The 14,679-nt window shown below is 32.4% G+C and overlaps 1 protein-coding gene across 3 annotated transcripts; it reads right to left on the bottom strand.

The window, feature by feature from the left end:
• LOC108326305 (uncharacterized) lies at nucleotides 1-10,763 on the bottom strand. 3 transcript variants are annotated; one of them, XM_017559723.2, is made up of 15 exons: nucleotides 10,369-10,763; nucleotides 9,663-10,093; nucleotides 9,375-9,468; nucleotides 5,608-5,794; nucleotides 5,261-5,516; nucleotides 4,496-4,711; nucleotides 4,309-4,395; nucleotides 4,084-4,218; nucleotides 3,010-3,123; nucleotides 2,654-2,901; nucleotides 2,460-2,540; nucleotides 2,007-2,238; nucleotides 1,384-1,482; nucleotides 1,077-1,262; nucleotides 1-578 (listed from the first exon to the last, which is right to left on the bottom strand). In XM_017559723.2, exons 2-15 carry the CDS (start codon nucleotides 10,014-10,016, stop codon nucleotides 480-482), a joined length of 2,388 nt encoding a protein of 795 aa, XP_017415212.1. In that variant the 5' UTR covers nucleotides 10,017-10,093; nucleotides 10,369-10,763; the 3' UTR covers nucleotides 1-479. The 3 variants fall into 3 exon arrangements, with proteins under 3 accessions (XP_017415212.1, XP_017415211.1, XP_017415209.1); XM_017559722.2 differs by having other exon boundaries at nucleotides 2,007-2,247; nucleotides 10,369-10,738; XM_017559720.2 differs by having other exon boundaries at nucleotides 2,007-2,250; nucleotides 10,369-10,737.
• Nucleotides 10,764-14,679: the final 3,916 nt, after the last annotated feature.

The following is a 14,679-nucleotide window of genomic DNA, read 5'->3' on the forward strand; positions in this document are numbered from 1 at the left end:
TTCAATAAATATGTAATCAGCATTAACATATAATTACTGAGTACAGTATAACACCACCTTGTCAACCCTATTTAAAATATCTGCAATGTCTACTTCATGATACTATCCAGGGAACAAAAAAGTAACAGGTAAAATAAATATGTAACCATTTTTCTTCCTCTTTCTTTCACCATAAAAATCTCATGTGAATGACATAATTTTACAATTGCACATGGTAGCACCCTTTGAAAGAAGAACTGCAAAATGCACTCAGCATATATATTTATGTGAGAAGGGACAAAAAATGATGTATGATGTTCAACCTGGTTGAATGATTTTCTGCACTGGAGATGGAAACATCTACAAGGAACTTGGTGAACTCTTACAAACGATTGAAAAATGGTATGAAAATTGATTGCAAAAATGAAGCTGAAAAGGTTATCCTTTCCCCTGCTCCTCTGGAAGTATCTTGATCTTGGTCTTCACATTAACCAAGCTCCTCAGCTGGTGCTCACCAGACACTGGTGAGGTAATCCAAACTGTTTGTTGTGGCGAACTTGTTTCCTCCAAGGATCATTATGTAACTTGTAATGCAAAATCTTGTTTAACACAAATACCATTTAGTCAAAAGATCAAATACATATAGACAAGGGAAATGACACTTAAACAACCAAAACGAGAAAGAAGTAATACATGATCGAGTGGAGTGAGATAGACACAAAAAAATGCTGTACAAATTACAGTATCATGAATTGCAATGTAGATTATTTAATTTACACTTTGCACATAATGTTTGACGATACAGCATCATGCTTCTGTTCATCTACAATTTCTGCTTGTCATAATATATTGGATTTGAAATTACTTGCCATATAATCCCACAGCATAATCATATCACAGGAAACCCTATTCTCCTACAGTCTCATAACTAAATTAGAAATTGGAAATTAATGAAATTTTATAGATATCAATACAAAGTTTTTGTCTCTTCCAACTTTGTTTTCTTTCTCTATGCTGTCTGGGTTTGATTACCATAACACCTAGTTGCTAACAGCTTGCTGAAATCTAAAATGGTTTTGACAAATGAAGAAAAGTACCTGCATTAAAGTGGCGGAGACATCATCCTCAGTCAGTTTTAAGAACTCAATTGCCCAATCATCAACATGTCCAAAAGCATATTTTTGCCTTTCAGCTTCAAGCAAGACAGAATCACGGTACACGAATCTTTGCCATATTTTTTTAACATTTTCCAGCTTGAATTTGATTTCTGTCTCGTTGAATCCCTGCAAGACATGGATTGCAAATCACTCAACCAATGTTTCCTAGAATGAAAACTTTATGCAGTGTCTATGACAAATTATGCAATAACTCAATAACTAGAGAAAAATCGGGGAAAATAAATACCCGGAGAATCTTTATCAAGTTTGGAATTTCCTCTTCAGATAATCGCACTGCAAAGCTATCATAATTGAGCATATTCTCGTATGGCAGGAAAATCCCATCCTACCGAATAAGAAAACAAAGATCAAGAAATGTGGTTATCATCATTGGCAATTTTAGTCACTAAATAATTACTGATAAAACATATAACAGACTATTAACATGAAAACAGAATATAAGCTACTTTCGACACTAATCAATAGGAGTGAATCATTTATAAAGTACTAGTGGGATCTAAAGTGATGAAAACATTTTGAAGATGAATAAGAAATCATTTCGAATTTGTTATGAACAAGCTCATCAAATCGGCAGAGTGAAAAACCAAGCTATTTTTTGAATTGTGATATCTAATAACTATGGTTATGAATAGTCATTTTGTTAACATACATTGTTAGTTGGGTTCAAATGTATAGGATTTGTCATCTAACCAAATGACATAAACCTCATTAGCAGTGACAAAGTAAGGACATTTGATAAAAAAAAACTGGCTAGGAATATGAAATTAATGGTAAGCTTTGTAGAAACCCATTTTTAACTTTATTGTGTTGGGGAAAAAATAAGAAATGAAAAAGAGCTTTAATTACTACCTGAATGACCACGGGAATGCATCCTTGCAAAATACTATCTTCCATACGACCACTCCAACCATCTCCAGGAAACACTCCACAGAAAACAGAACTTGCTAGAGCCAGGTGATAGTTTTCAGAACGCTCTGGGGTCACAATGACATCTTTGGCATGCTGTTTCCCAAGTACTCCATCCTTGTTAGGACTTGATCCAAACTCTTCTGCCAGCTTCTGTCTGATACCCATGCTATACCTGCACCATCTTCTACAACATTTAATAATATCTAAGCAACTTCAGCCGACCAACAACATATCCAACAATGTTTGATGACAACAAAGTGAGAAGCTATTCAATTTCATGAAAACATTAAGCAACAAGATATCAAGGTTAATAATTAGGGAAAATGAGAACATGTATATGCCACATAACTGCTTCCTTCTACAAATTCAAAACTGTTTCTCCAGTAAACTTACGAATCTTCTGGTCTTCCATTAGTGTATGCTGGTCCTAAATTCCCATTGAAATAGAAAAGTGTCTTCCGCTCCTCATGGGACCTGAAAACAAATTGTAGATGGTTGTGTTGTTTCACTTGAAGAACACAAATGAATAGAATACAAAATCTACCATGAAAAAAAAGTAAATGACTGAGGTGAAAATTAAACGTTACCTAGCCCAAAGTTTTGAAGTCAACACATTAGCATCAGGAACTTTCCAAGCAGGAAGCACGAGATCTTTGTCAGGGTCAAAGCATGGATGAATGCCTCTTCTATTGGAAGAAATTTTATCCCAGTTGTCAGCCCAATAGGCTGTAGTTGAATGGTTATGCTTTGAGTTTGTGTTTCCCCAGTGAACTAACATCATGCTATTCCATATCTCCTTAGGAGCATAGCAAGCACCTTCATCCCAAGAAAAAAACTGCCTTCAGAAACAAATGTGAACTAATTAGCATATGCTTCTCACATGTAAATACAGTATAAGTTTTTCGTAAAAAAATATCAACATGGGATAAACAATTCTCCTTACCCAGATGTGGTCCCTTCCTGATGAGTGATTCCAATAAGGATATTGCTCAACAATGTGAGTATATGCCTTCTTATAATATTCCAAAGTGAGAGAGCTCCTCAATCCCATATGCTCCTGAATGTCATGAAATAAAATGTAGAAAAAGAAGAAAAAGGGCAGTAAAAAGATGGAATCTGTAAGCAATCTTGATAAATATAAATAATACACACACACACACACATATATATATATATATATATATATATATATATATATATATATATATATATATATATATATAATATTATAAAACAGATCTTCAACCCAAGAGTGGCATAACATAATCTGAGCATTACTGATGGTAAGAACAAAGAAGTAATAGATAACTCGGGATATTAATATCCTTCCATTCTAAAAGGGAAATGAACATCACATGCAACTGTCTTTCTCATTTTGAAAGTATCACTATTCAGGAACATTAATGAAAAGCAAATCCATGCACATCATAACATAGATGTTAGTGTTGACTGACACGCGATCCAATTAATCACAGATATCTCAGAATGATCTGAAAGCACTGCAAACATGCACAGGCTGAAACTGATAGGACTCCTAATAAGGATCATAAGGTGGGAAGTGCACATGGGCCTGTTACTCAACAAGGAACACTTATAGAAGAAACAATTAGGCCCAAAATATGGAAGGTTTACGTCAGAAGAAAGAAAATGGGGTTAGAAAAGGAAAGAGAAGTTAGTTAGGATGGAGAATGACGTGTCTAGAATCGAGGGAAGGGAGAATTCTGTTATAGGAGAGAGAAGGGAGAGTGTGGAGGGGGAGGAGAGGTTGTGAGTTGGTTAGGAGGAGAATAATCTTCTGGAGGAGTCTAGGACTCTGGGTTTTTCCTTGTGGCTGTAGAGCTTTCAGCTCAATCATCTTTTTACTGCATAACACTCTAAATAATACAACTTTGATATTCAGTAATTGTTTGGTTTCTATCAGAAACACTGATGCAGTTAGTCTTTATACACATGCCATATGCAATAACAGACACTCTAGAGATACATTCTGGTAAAAATAACAATTAGTAAAACGTACCTGCATACTCAAGTGGGGAGCATCATCAGCACGAGTTATGATACATGAATCAAGAACAGGAACGAAGAAAAAGTCTGCCTCTTCACCATTTAATGTTCGATGAGGACTAGCTAGCAAACTTTCATAAAGTGCCATCTGCAGACAAGTAGCCGCACTGGATAAATATACTGCTATAAATATTATATTTTACCAAATGAAATGCTCCTATATGAAGTCATGAAATACCTGGGCTCCGTACAATTGATCTGTCCACAATGTTACGTTTTTGTCATCATAAATTCTATTTACACACTCTAGCTTAAAATGGCGTCCCTGCAGAAACCAAAAATGATTAAGATAAGAAAATAGAAATAAAAACAATCAAAATTTTGATCTTAGATGTAATCAAAAGTGACATTCAGATTATTTTGACCTCAAGAAGCAAGCTGTTGAACTCTGGGGGCAAATCATAAACATATATAAGAGGCCTTTTCTTTGCTACCACAGCATTGAGATTAATCATTTTTCCATTGGCACGAGCATCGTCAACAATGTCAATCCGAGCAGGACGAAGCCAACTAGGCCACTCTGTTATAGAAGAAATGACAGATGGCATGCTGCAATCTACTCCATACCAGCCATTGTCACACTGAAAATACACTATATTCACCTTATTTACTGACATTGGATGGAAGCGAGCATTCTCACACTACAAATACACAATGTTTTTATCTATATACAATGAATGGACATAAATTGAATTTATTCAGCACCAAAAGATGGCAGTAGTTTCATATACACAATGTTTTGGACAAGTAATAACTGGCCTCTAGTAAATGCTAATGTCAATAAGCTTCACATTTTTGTTTATGAATTTTTAATCCTTCACTGATCTTTCATTCCTTTGTCTTGTTTAACTGATTCTTTATTGGCTTATTCTCCTTCAGCTTCAAGTATTTGATTTCTAAATAAACATAGTCAGTCCAACTTTTCTAAGAAAGAGACTATTCACTATGGGCCCAAATATTCTAAAATAATTTCCTTTATCATATATGCCTTAGGAGTAATTTATTTACCATTAGTCAATCCCTACAAATAGAAAATGAAAACAATAGAGGATTGACAAAGTTTTTCTTCCAGTAAACAGACAACAAAATCCAAGTGCCCCAAACTAATAATAAATAAAAGAATCAATCACCTGACAAAATCCACCACGACAATGACCATGTCTAGAGCATTGATTAATACAAACAGATTCTACAGGCACTTCACAAAGTCGGCCCCAGAGACCATCATATTTGCAGTCACATTCTTCTTTAATTTTTGCCTTTCCAGAATATGCATCAGCTGGGTCCACATTACACCAACCCCGTTTGCTACCATTAGTTGTGAACACATCTTGGTCAATTTGTGTCCAATTCACTAGTTTTGGACCATCAGGTTCAGAAGGTGGACTGAAACAGATGAAAAGGAGTGAGTCTTGAATAATACAAATTGAAAAACTTCACCGGTGAAACTCAATACTAGGAATCTGATTTTACATACATAAATTGAAACCCACATGTCTCTGCCAATGGTCTATTAGGATATTTTGTGCCTTCTCCACAGAAGCACATTGCTCTTGTCTTATCACAGTTGGTAGGGCAAATAGAGACTACCCATCGCCCAAATGGTTGATCTGGTGATCCTTCATAGTTGCATTCCAATTGCAGTTGTTCAGTACATCCATCCCCTGTCACCTCAGAAATTATCACATTAGTTCAGACCAACTACTGAATTAAATATGCCTTTGTGCAATTACCAAATATATTCAGGAAATGGTAGACACAAGTTATGTAATTTTTTTTGTTCTGTTTTAAGCATATCAGAGATTGTTATAGACAATAGCAACAAAATAATTAGTTACAACTTAGAAGTGACAAGAGATTTGAAATATTAAAAAACCTGAAAATTTTTCTGATTAATATACAAGGGGAATAATACGTACACACATACACAAATACGTACGTACGTACATATATACATGCATACATATACATATATATATATATATATACATATATATATATACTAGTTCTAACCTATTATTTAGAGAAAATAAAACAGAAACAAATATACTTGGAAATATTCTGTTCACATGACGCACAAATAACACATTAAATATCTTTCATCACATTTATTATGCATCAAATTGGTGAATGGATATCTATTATTCCTTGCTTGTAAGAAAGATCATGGATCTAATACCACAATTTTTCGCTTTCTAAAATATATAGTTAAGACAAATTACATAATTTAAAATGAACTTAATTCCTATTTTATTGAAAATCTCAATAAACAAAATATATATTGTTTTACAATCATAAATTTTATTAAAAAGGAAAAACTAAAAGACTGTCCCAAACATCTCTCGATATTGACCACTCTTCCTAATATTGTGCATCTTTCTCAACACATATACGATTATTTGCTCTCGTATAAACCAATCATCACAAGTGGAAACTACCAATGTGAGGATGAGCTAACATACAAACATCCAAACATCATACCAACATATACATCCATCATAATATAACAATCCACTTAAACCTTACATAGTCATAGTGTCTGACAACGTCATACAATTACACCAATTATTTCACACAAAACATGTCATCACCGCAATTTATACAACCACCAGTGAACTCAACGGCAGGAGCTGATTTGTAACTCTAGGACGCAGCTTACCAACCTTCCTGCTTCCCTCAAGCCTTAAAGATTGGGTTCACTTCTCATCACTTTCATCGAAAGCTTTCTCGGCAAAGTATACAAGTGTCACTTCCAACCACTTTCTTTGAAAGATTCCCTGACAAAGTTCACCTCCGATACAACTATGCAGAGTTACCCTTCACCACCTTTCGTCGAGTCACCACGCACAAGCATTTATTTACGTTTCCAAACAAGCACATATTAACATGTCATCACAATCATACTAAATAACATTTACTCCACAATTTAGACTCAAAAAATACTACATCACATACAAACAAAAAGGCAACAAAAGAAAACAAGAAAAACAAAAAATAAAAGAATGTAAGCTCCCCTTATCTCTTACTCATCACTTATCCTTCAAATCTACTTAGCCGCATTTTTTTCTCACACAAGTGTAGCACTCACTCACTCATTTAGTATGTATATTTATGAGTTTCACTGTCATTCTTAAAACCCTAGATACTCTTAAGAGATTTTAGGTAATCCTTCTAATAACCATAAAATATTAGATATATATTTTCCTACCTTTATGTTTCTATTTCTTAGAAAATCTCGTTAAATCTCTTGTATATAACAAAAATCACACCCATAATAAATCTTATATCTTTCAGGAACCTTATATTATAATAACCACTTTATATATCTTCTAAATAAAATAAATTCTTAAGTAATTAGTAAACCATAAATCTTTTTAAATAATAAAAAAACAATAAACCACCTTGAATATTTATTTCCTAATTATTATAATTTTCAGGGTCTTACAAAGGAAGCACAGTGTGGAAAGCTCCTTAGCTAGTGGAAAGCTCCTTAGCTAATATAACTGTTAGTTAATATGTTGCTGCTATGAGGCCACTGTCCATGAAGTCAGCCTATTTTTGTTCTGTCTTACCATATTGGACCGAATTCTTATGACCAATGATAGTGGTAGATTTGCAGTTACGTAGAAAATCTCTTAACGGCTCCATTTTTTGTTGAGATCTTCCAGAATTACCTTCATCCACAAACCTAGACATTTAACCTTACAACCATATGTTGTTTCTTGTACCTCCACTCACCAAGTTACCACCAAAGAAAATGCATTATTGTGAGGTGGATCTTCTATCAACAATGGATCCAACATAATCTACAATTATACACACCTCTAATGATAGTTCACCGTTGCTCTTAAATAGAAATTCATCCTTGAGTACTCTTCAAATAATGAAGAATCCTAGTTATAGCCTGAAAAAGTCTCTACCATGGATCATGCATCAGCTGGCTAATTACACTAACTTCATAAACTATGCCAAGTTGGGTGTGGACTAAATAAGAAACTTTCCAACAAGCCTTTCATATTGGGGTTTGTTAACTGTCAGAATTCCTAATTCATTCCCAATCTAATTATTATTATCTATAGGAGCTTTGGTAGCAACTTTGCATCTCTACTTGCATAATCCTAAAAGCATATATTCCCACAGATATGAAGATGCCTTATTATTTCAAGTAAACAACCTCAATCCCAATAAAGTATTCCAGCTTGCCAATATCACTCATCTCAAATTCTGATACTACTACAAAATATGCTTTCAGCATCATCACCTGCAATAACCATATCTTACAGATGCACTAAAAGAAGGGTTAGTTTACCGCATTGTGAATGCTTTAGAAAAAGGGTATAGTTAGCTTGTCTCTGCCAGTGCCCCAAGTATATCATGGCTTCATTGAATCTCTCAATGCAAGCACATGAAGACAGTTTGAGTCCACACAAAATCTTCTCCAATTTGTACAATGTGTTTTCTCCATTAGAGAACCATATTCAGGCAGGATCTTGTATACACTTCTTTCCCAATACTACATGTACAAAGGCACTTTTAATATCAATCTGACTAATTTGTGATGCACTCATTTCCTCATTTGAGGCTTGAATTCAATTCTCATCCTTCAAGACTTTGGTAATAATGTGCAAATCCTAAGAGAAGGTATGGGTGTCTAAAAATGAGAGCACTCCCAACAGTGGGGTGTTGGTCTGAACATTGGCAAACAGGCTAGCAGAGGCACAATGAAGTTGCCAAAGGTCCTTCAGGAGGAAGAAGAGCAAGGGAAACGTACCCCAGTGAAAAAAGGTAAGGTTTAGACATGGAAGAAGAGCCATCAAGGAAGAATATACAAGCGAATAACATATATATTCTAGGTTTAACCTAGTATAAGTCCACAAACAGGAAAAAACACATCAGTCATTAGCTGGTAAAATAAATGTTACTGGAGATGTATCCTGGATTTAAATTATTAACTCTACCTAGTAGCAACACCTCTTCATTTTAGAAAAATGACTTCTAGAGCACTCGGATTAAAATATACTCAGTGTCCTGGAGGTAATTACTGCGTGTGATTTACCAGTCACCAAAACATGAGGGTGAATATCAGTGCCTCATCATAGCTATATTATTATGAGTTAATATATTATATGATAAAGCTAAAACTGCAAGATTGTCAGAGTAAATCCTAGAATACTCGCTGCTCATTAAACATGAGGCAAGCATGATGTATCAGGTTAATAAATGACAGGAGGGAAGCGAACTAACCAGAATAACCATGAAAACATCGGCACTGTCCCAATTCTCGATTACAAACTCCCTGACCGCTGCAGTCATTTTTGCAGTTATTGCCACCTATTATCTGTTAATCAACAATATTATTACGGAGGCCAAAAATTACTTTATATAACAAGATATCAGTCAATGCCAATAAAAACCATAGCTCTTCTGAAATACTAACTGGCAGAAACATGAAGCCTCTAAATTAAAAACTCGAAGAACACAAGAATATACACAAAAAAGACCAAAATCATAGAAAATGGCATCAGTTGTCACCTCAGTAATGTTGACTTCCTTAATAACAGAATCACAACCGGCAAGCCAATGGCCAATTTCAGCCTTCCATGGTGCACCCTGATAAACAACTGCTCCGTGCAAGTCAGCTGGAAACTGAAGCTTAAAATCAACAGCAGGCTGTTCCTGATCACGGTTGCTCGGAAATTCTGCCGAAACATTAGCTGGGATGCAAGAGTCTTGAGCTATCTTAAAATTATTGAGAGTAGGTATCAAAGGGAACGAAACCAAATGAACTACAGAAACCAATGCCAGAACAGAAGCAATTGTCGCCGCAAGGGACCAAGAACACCTCCATTTGTTCATGGAGAACAAATCTAACAAGTCCCTTCCCATACTAACCACACCACAAGACAACACTATCAAACAAACTCAAACCCTTCTGATTCACCAAGCTGCCTTGACATCATAACCTGAAATGGCATCAATAAAATCACAGTTCCTCACAATGATCAACATCATACAGAGCTCAACTAGGTCCAATTGCTTAAAACTACGAACGCCTTTGTTTCCTCGTTATTAAATTAAGAGAAGAAAACAATGGAAACAATTTACTACTACTATTGCAAAGCACAAACCCATTTGGATTTTAAACACAAAAAATTGAAGAATCACAAGTTCAATAAAGAAAGGCAACCCTCACATGACCCTACATTAGTATTCTGACATTTGCAGAGCGTTGACTCACCTTTCTCGGATCTGAATCTCCAAAACACAGAACCTCATTCGGAGATTCAACGTGGGCAAGAACCAGTTTGCCCAATTCAACAACTGAATTATAAAGGTGGCTCCTTTAAAATGCCAGCTACCTCAAATCAACAAAGGGTCAACGAAAATACCAAGACTGATTGTATGTTTTAATTTTCCTACTTTCTTTTGTTGTTCTCCGGCCACTTTCTCGACCCACGTTGTCAACAGTTCAATTATGAACATGGGACCACTTCGTTGTCGTTGGCTCGTTCTTCTTAATGTAACATTCTCAGTTCAATTATGGTTTCACATTAACGAGATTGGAATGGAATCTTTTGGTTTTTCTCATTCAGAAGCCGCCAAGGTTCTCTATCTTCCTCGGAAATGAATCGGCCACAACCCACTCACTTTCACGTTAATAATTGAAAAGACCATTTTGCCCTTCTGACATTAAGAATCGAATGAATTTAAAAGGATTTGAAGATAAATTTTTTGTTGTTTATTTAAGTGGATCTTTTAAGATAACTGAGAATCGATTTCGAAGTAAATTTTTTAATATGTTACACCAATCAAATTTTACACTAATTCTCACAAACTTTACTTCTAAATTCACTCTCATTTACCTCCAAACTCCATCCAAATAAACAACAAAAAAATTTATCTTCAAATCCTCTCAAATTCATTCAATTACTCTCCCTCAAATTCATTCAAGTGAACAAGGGCTAAAAGATCAAATGATCACGGATTTAGCTGAAAAATGTCTTTATTTATTTAAGTTTAATATTAAATTTAAATTAACTCTTACATTTTGTTCACTTAAATGGATTTCGAAAAGAATGGTTGAGAATTTGAAGATAAATTTTTTGTTTGAGTGAATTTTGGAGATAAGTAAAGTGGATTTGGAAGTAAAATTTATGAAAATTCAGATTAAAAAAATTTATTTTCAAATTCATTTTCACTTACCTCAAAAATTTACTCAAATAAATAATAAAAAATTTACTTTGAAATCTCTCCAATTCATTCAATTACTATATTTGAGATCTATTAAAGTGGAGAAAAAAACTTATTGAAGAATTTTATTGATTGTTTTTACTACAATAGATGAATTCAACTATAGCACTACTTTATTTTTAATTATATATTTATTGGCGCATTTATTATTTAATGTTTCGGTTATGATGGTTAAAGATGACCATTTATTACTTAGTCCTAAAAGTTTAATAAAAGTTTAAGTCCTTATCTTTATAATAAATTGGTTTCCGTTATGTTATTTATTAAACATAATGTTAAAGTTAATAAAAATTTGTCTATTAAAATAATTAACGTAAATTAAATGTAATTATTTATTTTTTACTTCAAACTTGCGTTTATAATTTTTAGAATAGATTTCAATTAATCATAATTTAATTACAGTCTAATTATTAGTAATTAAACTTTATTTTAAATTAATTAAAATTAAAGGTAATTTTAAAATATTTAGACCGTTTGATCTATTAATAATAGATGGTTGTCCAATCTATTATACAAAGTTAACCGTATGATCATACATTACCCTTAATAAAATTATTTTAATTTAGTATTAGATTCAAATTAAATCATAATAAATTGAATACTGTTTTCATTTTCAGTTCCGGTGACTTTTTCGTTCAGAAACGTAAACTAAAACATAAACATAATGTATATACATTTATACCTACGCATAGGTTCACCAAAAAGTTATTTTTATACATTTTTATCAAGGATACTATTATTTAAAATATATTTTATAAAATAAAACTACAAATAATTTTATGAAGGAAAATATTATAATGCTAAATTAAAAAGTTTAAAAGTTAATAAAAAAACATTATTTTTTATATAATTTTACATATCTATATTATTTATCTTGTATATTTAACTAAAGTAATTGAAATTTTATTTTACACTCTTAAGAAAATAGTAAAGTCAAAGTTAAGAAAGAATATCAAATACATAAATAACATTTAATCTTAATGTTTTATGAAAAAATATATAAAAATGTAACATCTCATAATCTCACTTAGAAAATTTATAGTTGATATATATATATATATATATATATATATATATATATATATATATATATATATATATATATATATATATATATATATATATATATATATATATATATATATATATATATATATATATATATATATATATATATATATATATATATATATATATATATATATTTTAAACTCAGATTTCAACTACAAACTCATCAATATAACTCGAATTCTGCTAATTTATTTTTCTATCTCCTTCTTCATTGATACTGAATCAGACGACATTCCTTCATCTGCTCCCGTATAATGAATTATACGATCATCGCACATTCACAAACACAAACAAGTAGGGTGAGCATGCAACAAATCATTTATAAAACATGCATAATTACTTTGATACACTCAACAAACATCATATAATAATTATGTCAGACACCCTCATACCATCATACCACAATTGCACCATAGATACTCATCCCATCATACCACAATTCCTAATAGACACTCGTCCCACAATACCCAATAAACACTCATCACACAATACTTAATAGACATTCGTTCCACAATACTCAATAGACATTCATTCCACAATACCCAATAGACATTCATCCTGATGATACGTTGATGAGCAGTCACGAGAGGTTATGCACTTGTGATGACTCTTCTACTTCTTCTTACAAATACACTTCCAAAATACTCCATATCATCCACAAGGTTAGTCCTCAACACTATGTCCAAAACCAGCACATAGACCAGGACCTCCTGGCCCTCTCACCACATAATTCATCCTTCTCTACTTGAGACTGGATGATTATTAGAGTATCAGGATAACCTCCAACATCAGGACCCTCAACATCAACATATACACAAATATCATATCATTACAGAATCTCTCCACGAGACTCATACCATGCTCACATTCCTCAACTCATATTATACCATTACGAAATCTCTTCATAATACTCATATCATGTTCAGATGCATAAATTCAAATCCAATATAATAAATTACAATCATCACAGAAATCATACAAAATGAATATATCACAAAATAAATTAACAATACTAAAATATCACCATAAATGGTCACCGGAGAAGAATCAAATGTTTGACGAATCAAACTCACCATAAACGCCAGTACATATGACTAGTCACAACTTACTGGATTTAACCAAGGCTGCTCTATGATCAGGGATGTATCAACTCCGGTTTTTAAGATTCCTCTATCCTACCATCACAATTATAATTCATAATTCCATATCTACCACAATAACATAAATTCATCAGAAATTTTCATTCCAACAAAATATATTGCACAATAATTTAACAGTACATAATCTGTTCAACAAGATTTAAGTTAAAAACTGGTCGAGTAGACTTCCAGAAAAGAGAGGTGCGTCACAATGGACAACTTAAGTACCAAGTCTTTCCTTAGCCAAAGTGTTCCTCAACATATAATATTTTTCAAGACATGAATAGTAATAAAACAATACTAAATCATAATATAAAAGCTTAGAAAGGTTAATTCCTCTACCTCTATTCCAGACTTAATCTCTTGCTCAGAATTTGTTTCCCCGAAAACCCTCGAGAACCTATACTCTTCTTGCAACTAAAAATTTCTTCCTAACTCTTTCTTCTCTATTTCTCAAGACTTCCAAAAATTTTACTATTTACCAATTTTTTAATATTATTTTATTATATTAATATTTTAATCACCACTTGACATATTGGATCCCTCAATAATGCCTTCAAACCTAGAGTGCTTTATCCACTATCAATATTTTAAATTTTTTTTTAAAGAAAAAGGTAGAAAAGAGTTTGAACCCATGTTCTTGAAATCACCACAATTTTCTACCAATTAAGCTACCAAAATTTCTTATTTAGCTTTCCACATTTTATTTTTACATAAACTTATTATATTTTCCATTCACAAAGAAATTTATTACTACTAGTAATAAAATTGTTACTATTAAGGTAAATATTTTTCATGGGTTTTACAAAAAAAAGGTTGAATAATATATATATATATATATATATATATATATATATATATATGGATTTGTTAAATGTAGTTGACAAAAATATTACAATTTATAAAAAAAGATATACTTTAAACACATATTTTAATAATTTTTATTTTTAATTTAAAATAAAAATCAGAAATTATTTAAATATTCTTAACTTTAAAACTTACAATTCATAAAAATATTTTTGTAAACTAAAATTTGATACGGAGTTAGGTAAGATAACAAACTCATATATATATATATATATATATAT

This window comes from Vigna angularis, chromosome 3, assembly GCF_016808095.1.
Source record: "Vigna angularis cultivar LongXiaoDou No.4 chromosome 3, ASM1680809v1, whole genome shotgun sequence".
Taxonomy (NCBI): Eukaryota; Viridiplantae; Streptophyta; class Magnoliopsida; order Fabales; family Fabaceae; genus Vigna; species Vigna angularis.

Coding starts and splice junctions, on each gene's coding strand:
- LOC108326305 (XM_017559720.2), bottom strand. CDS start 10,016: ATGGGAAGGGACTTGTTAGATTTGTTCTCCATGAACAAATGGAGGTGT. Junction 9,469..9,662: donor AGGAAGTCAACATTACTGAG/GTGACAACTGAT, acceptor GTTGATTAACAG/ATAATAGGTGGCAATAACTG. Junction 1,263..1,383: donor ACTTGATAAAGATTCTCCGG/GTATTTATTTTC, acceptor CATGTCTTGCAG/GGATTCAACGAGACAGAAAT.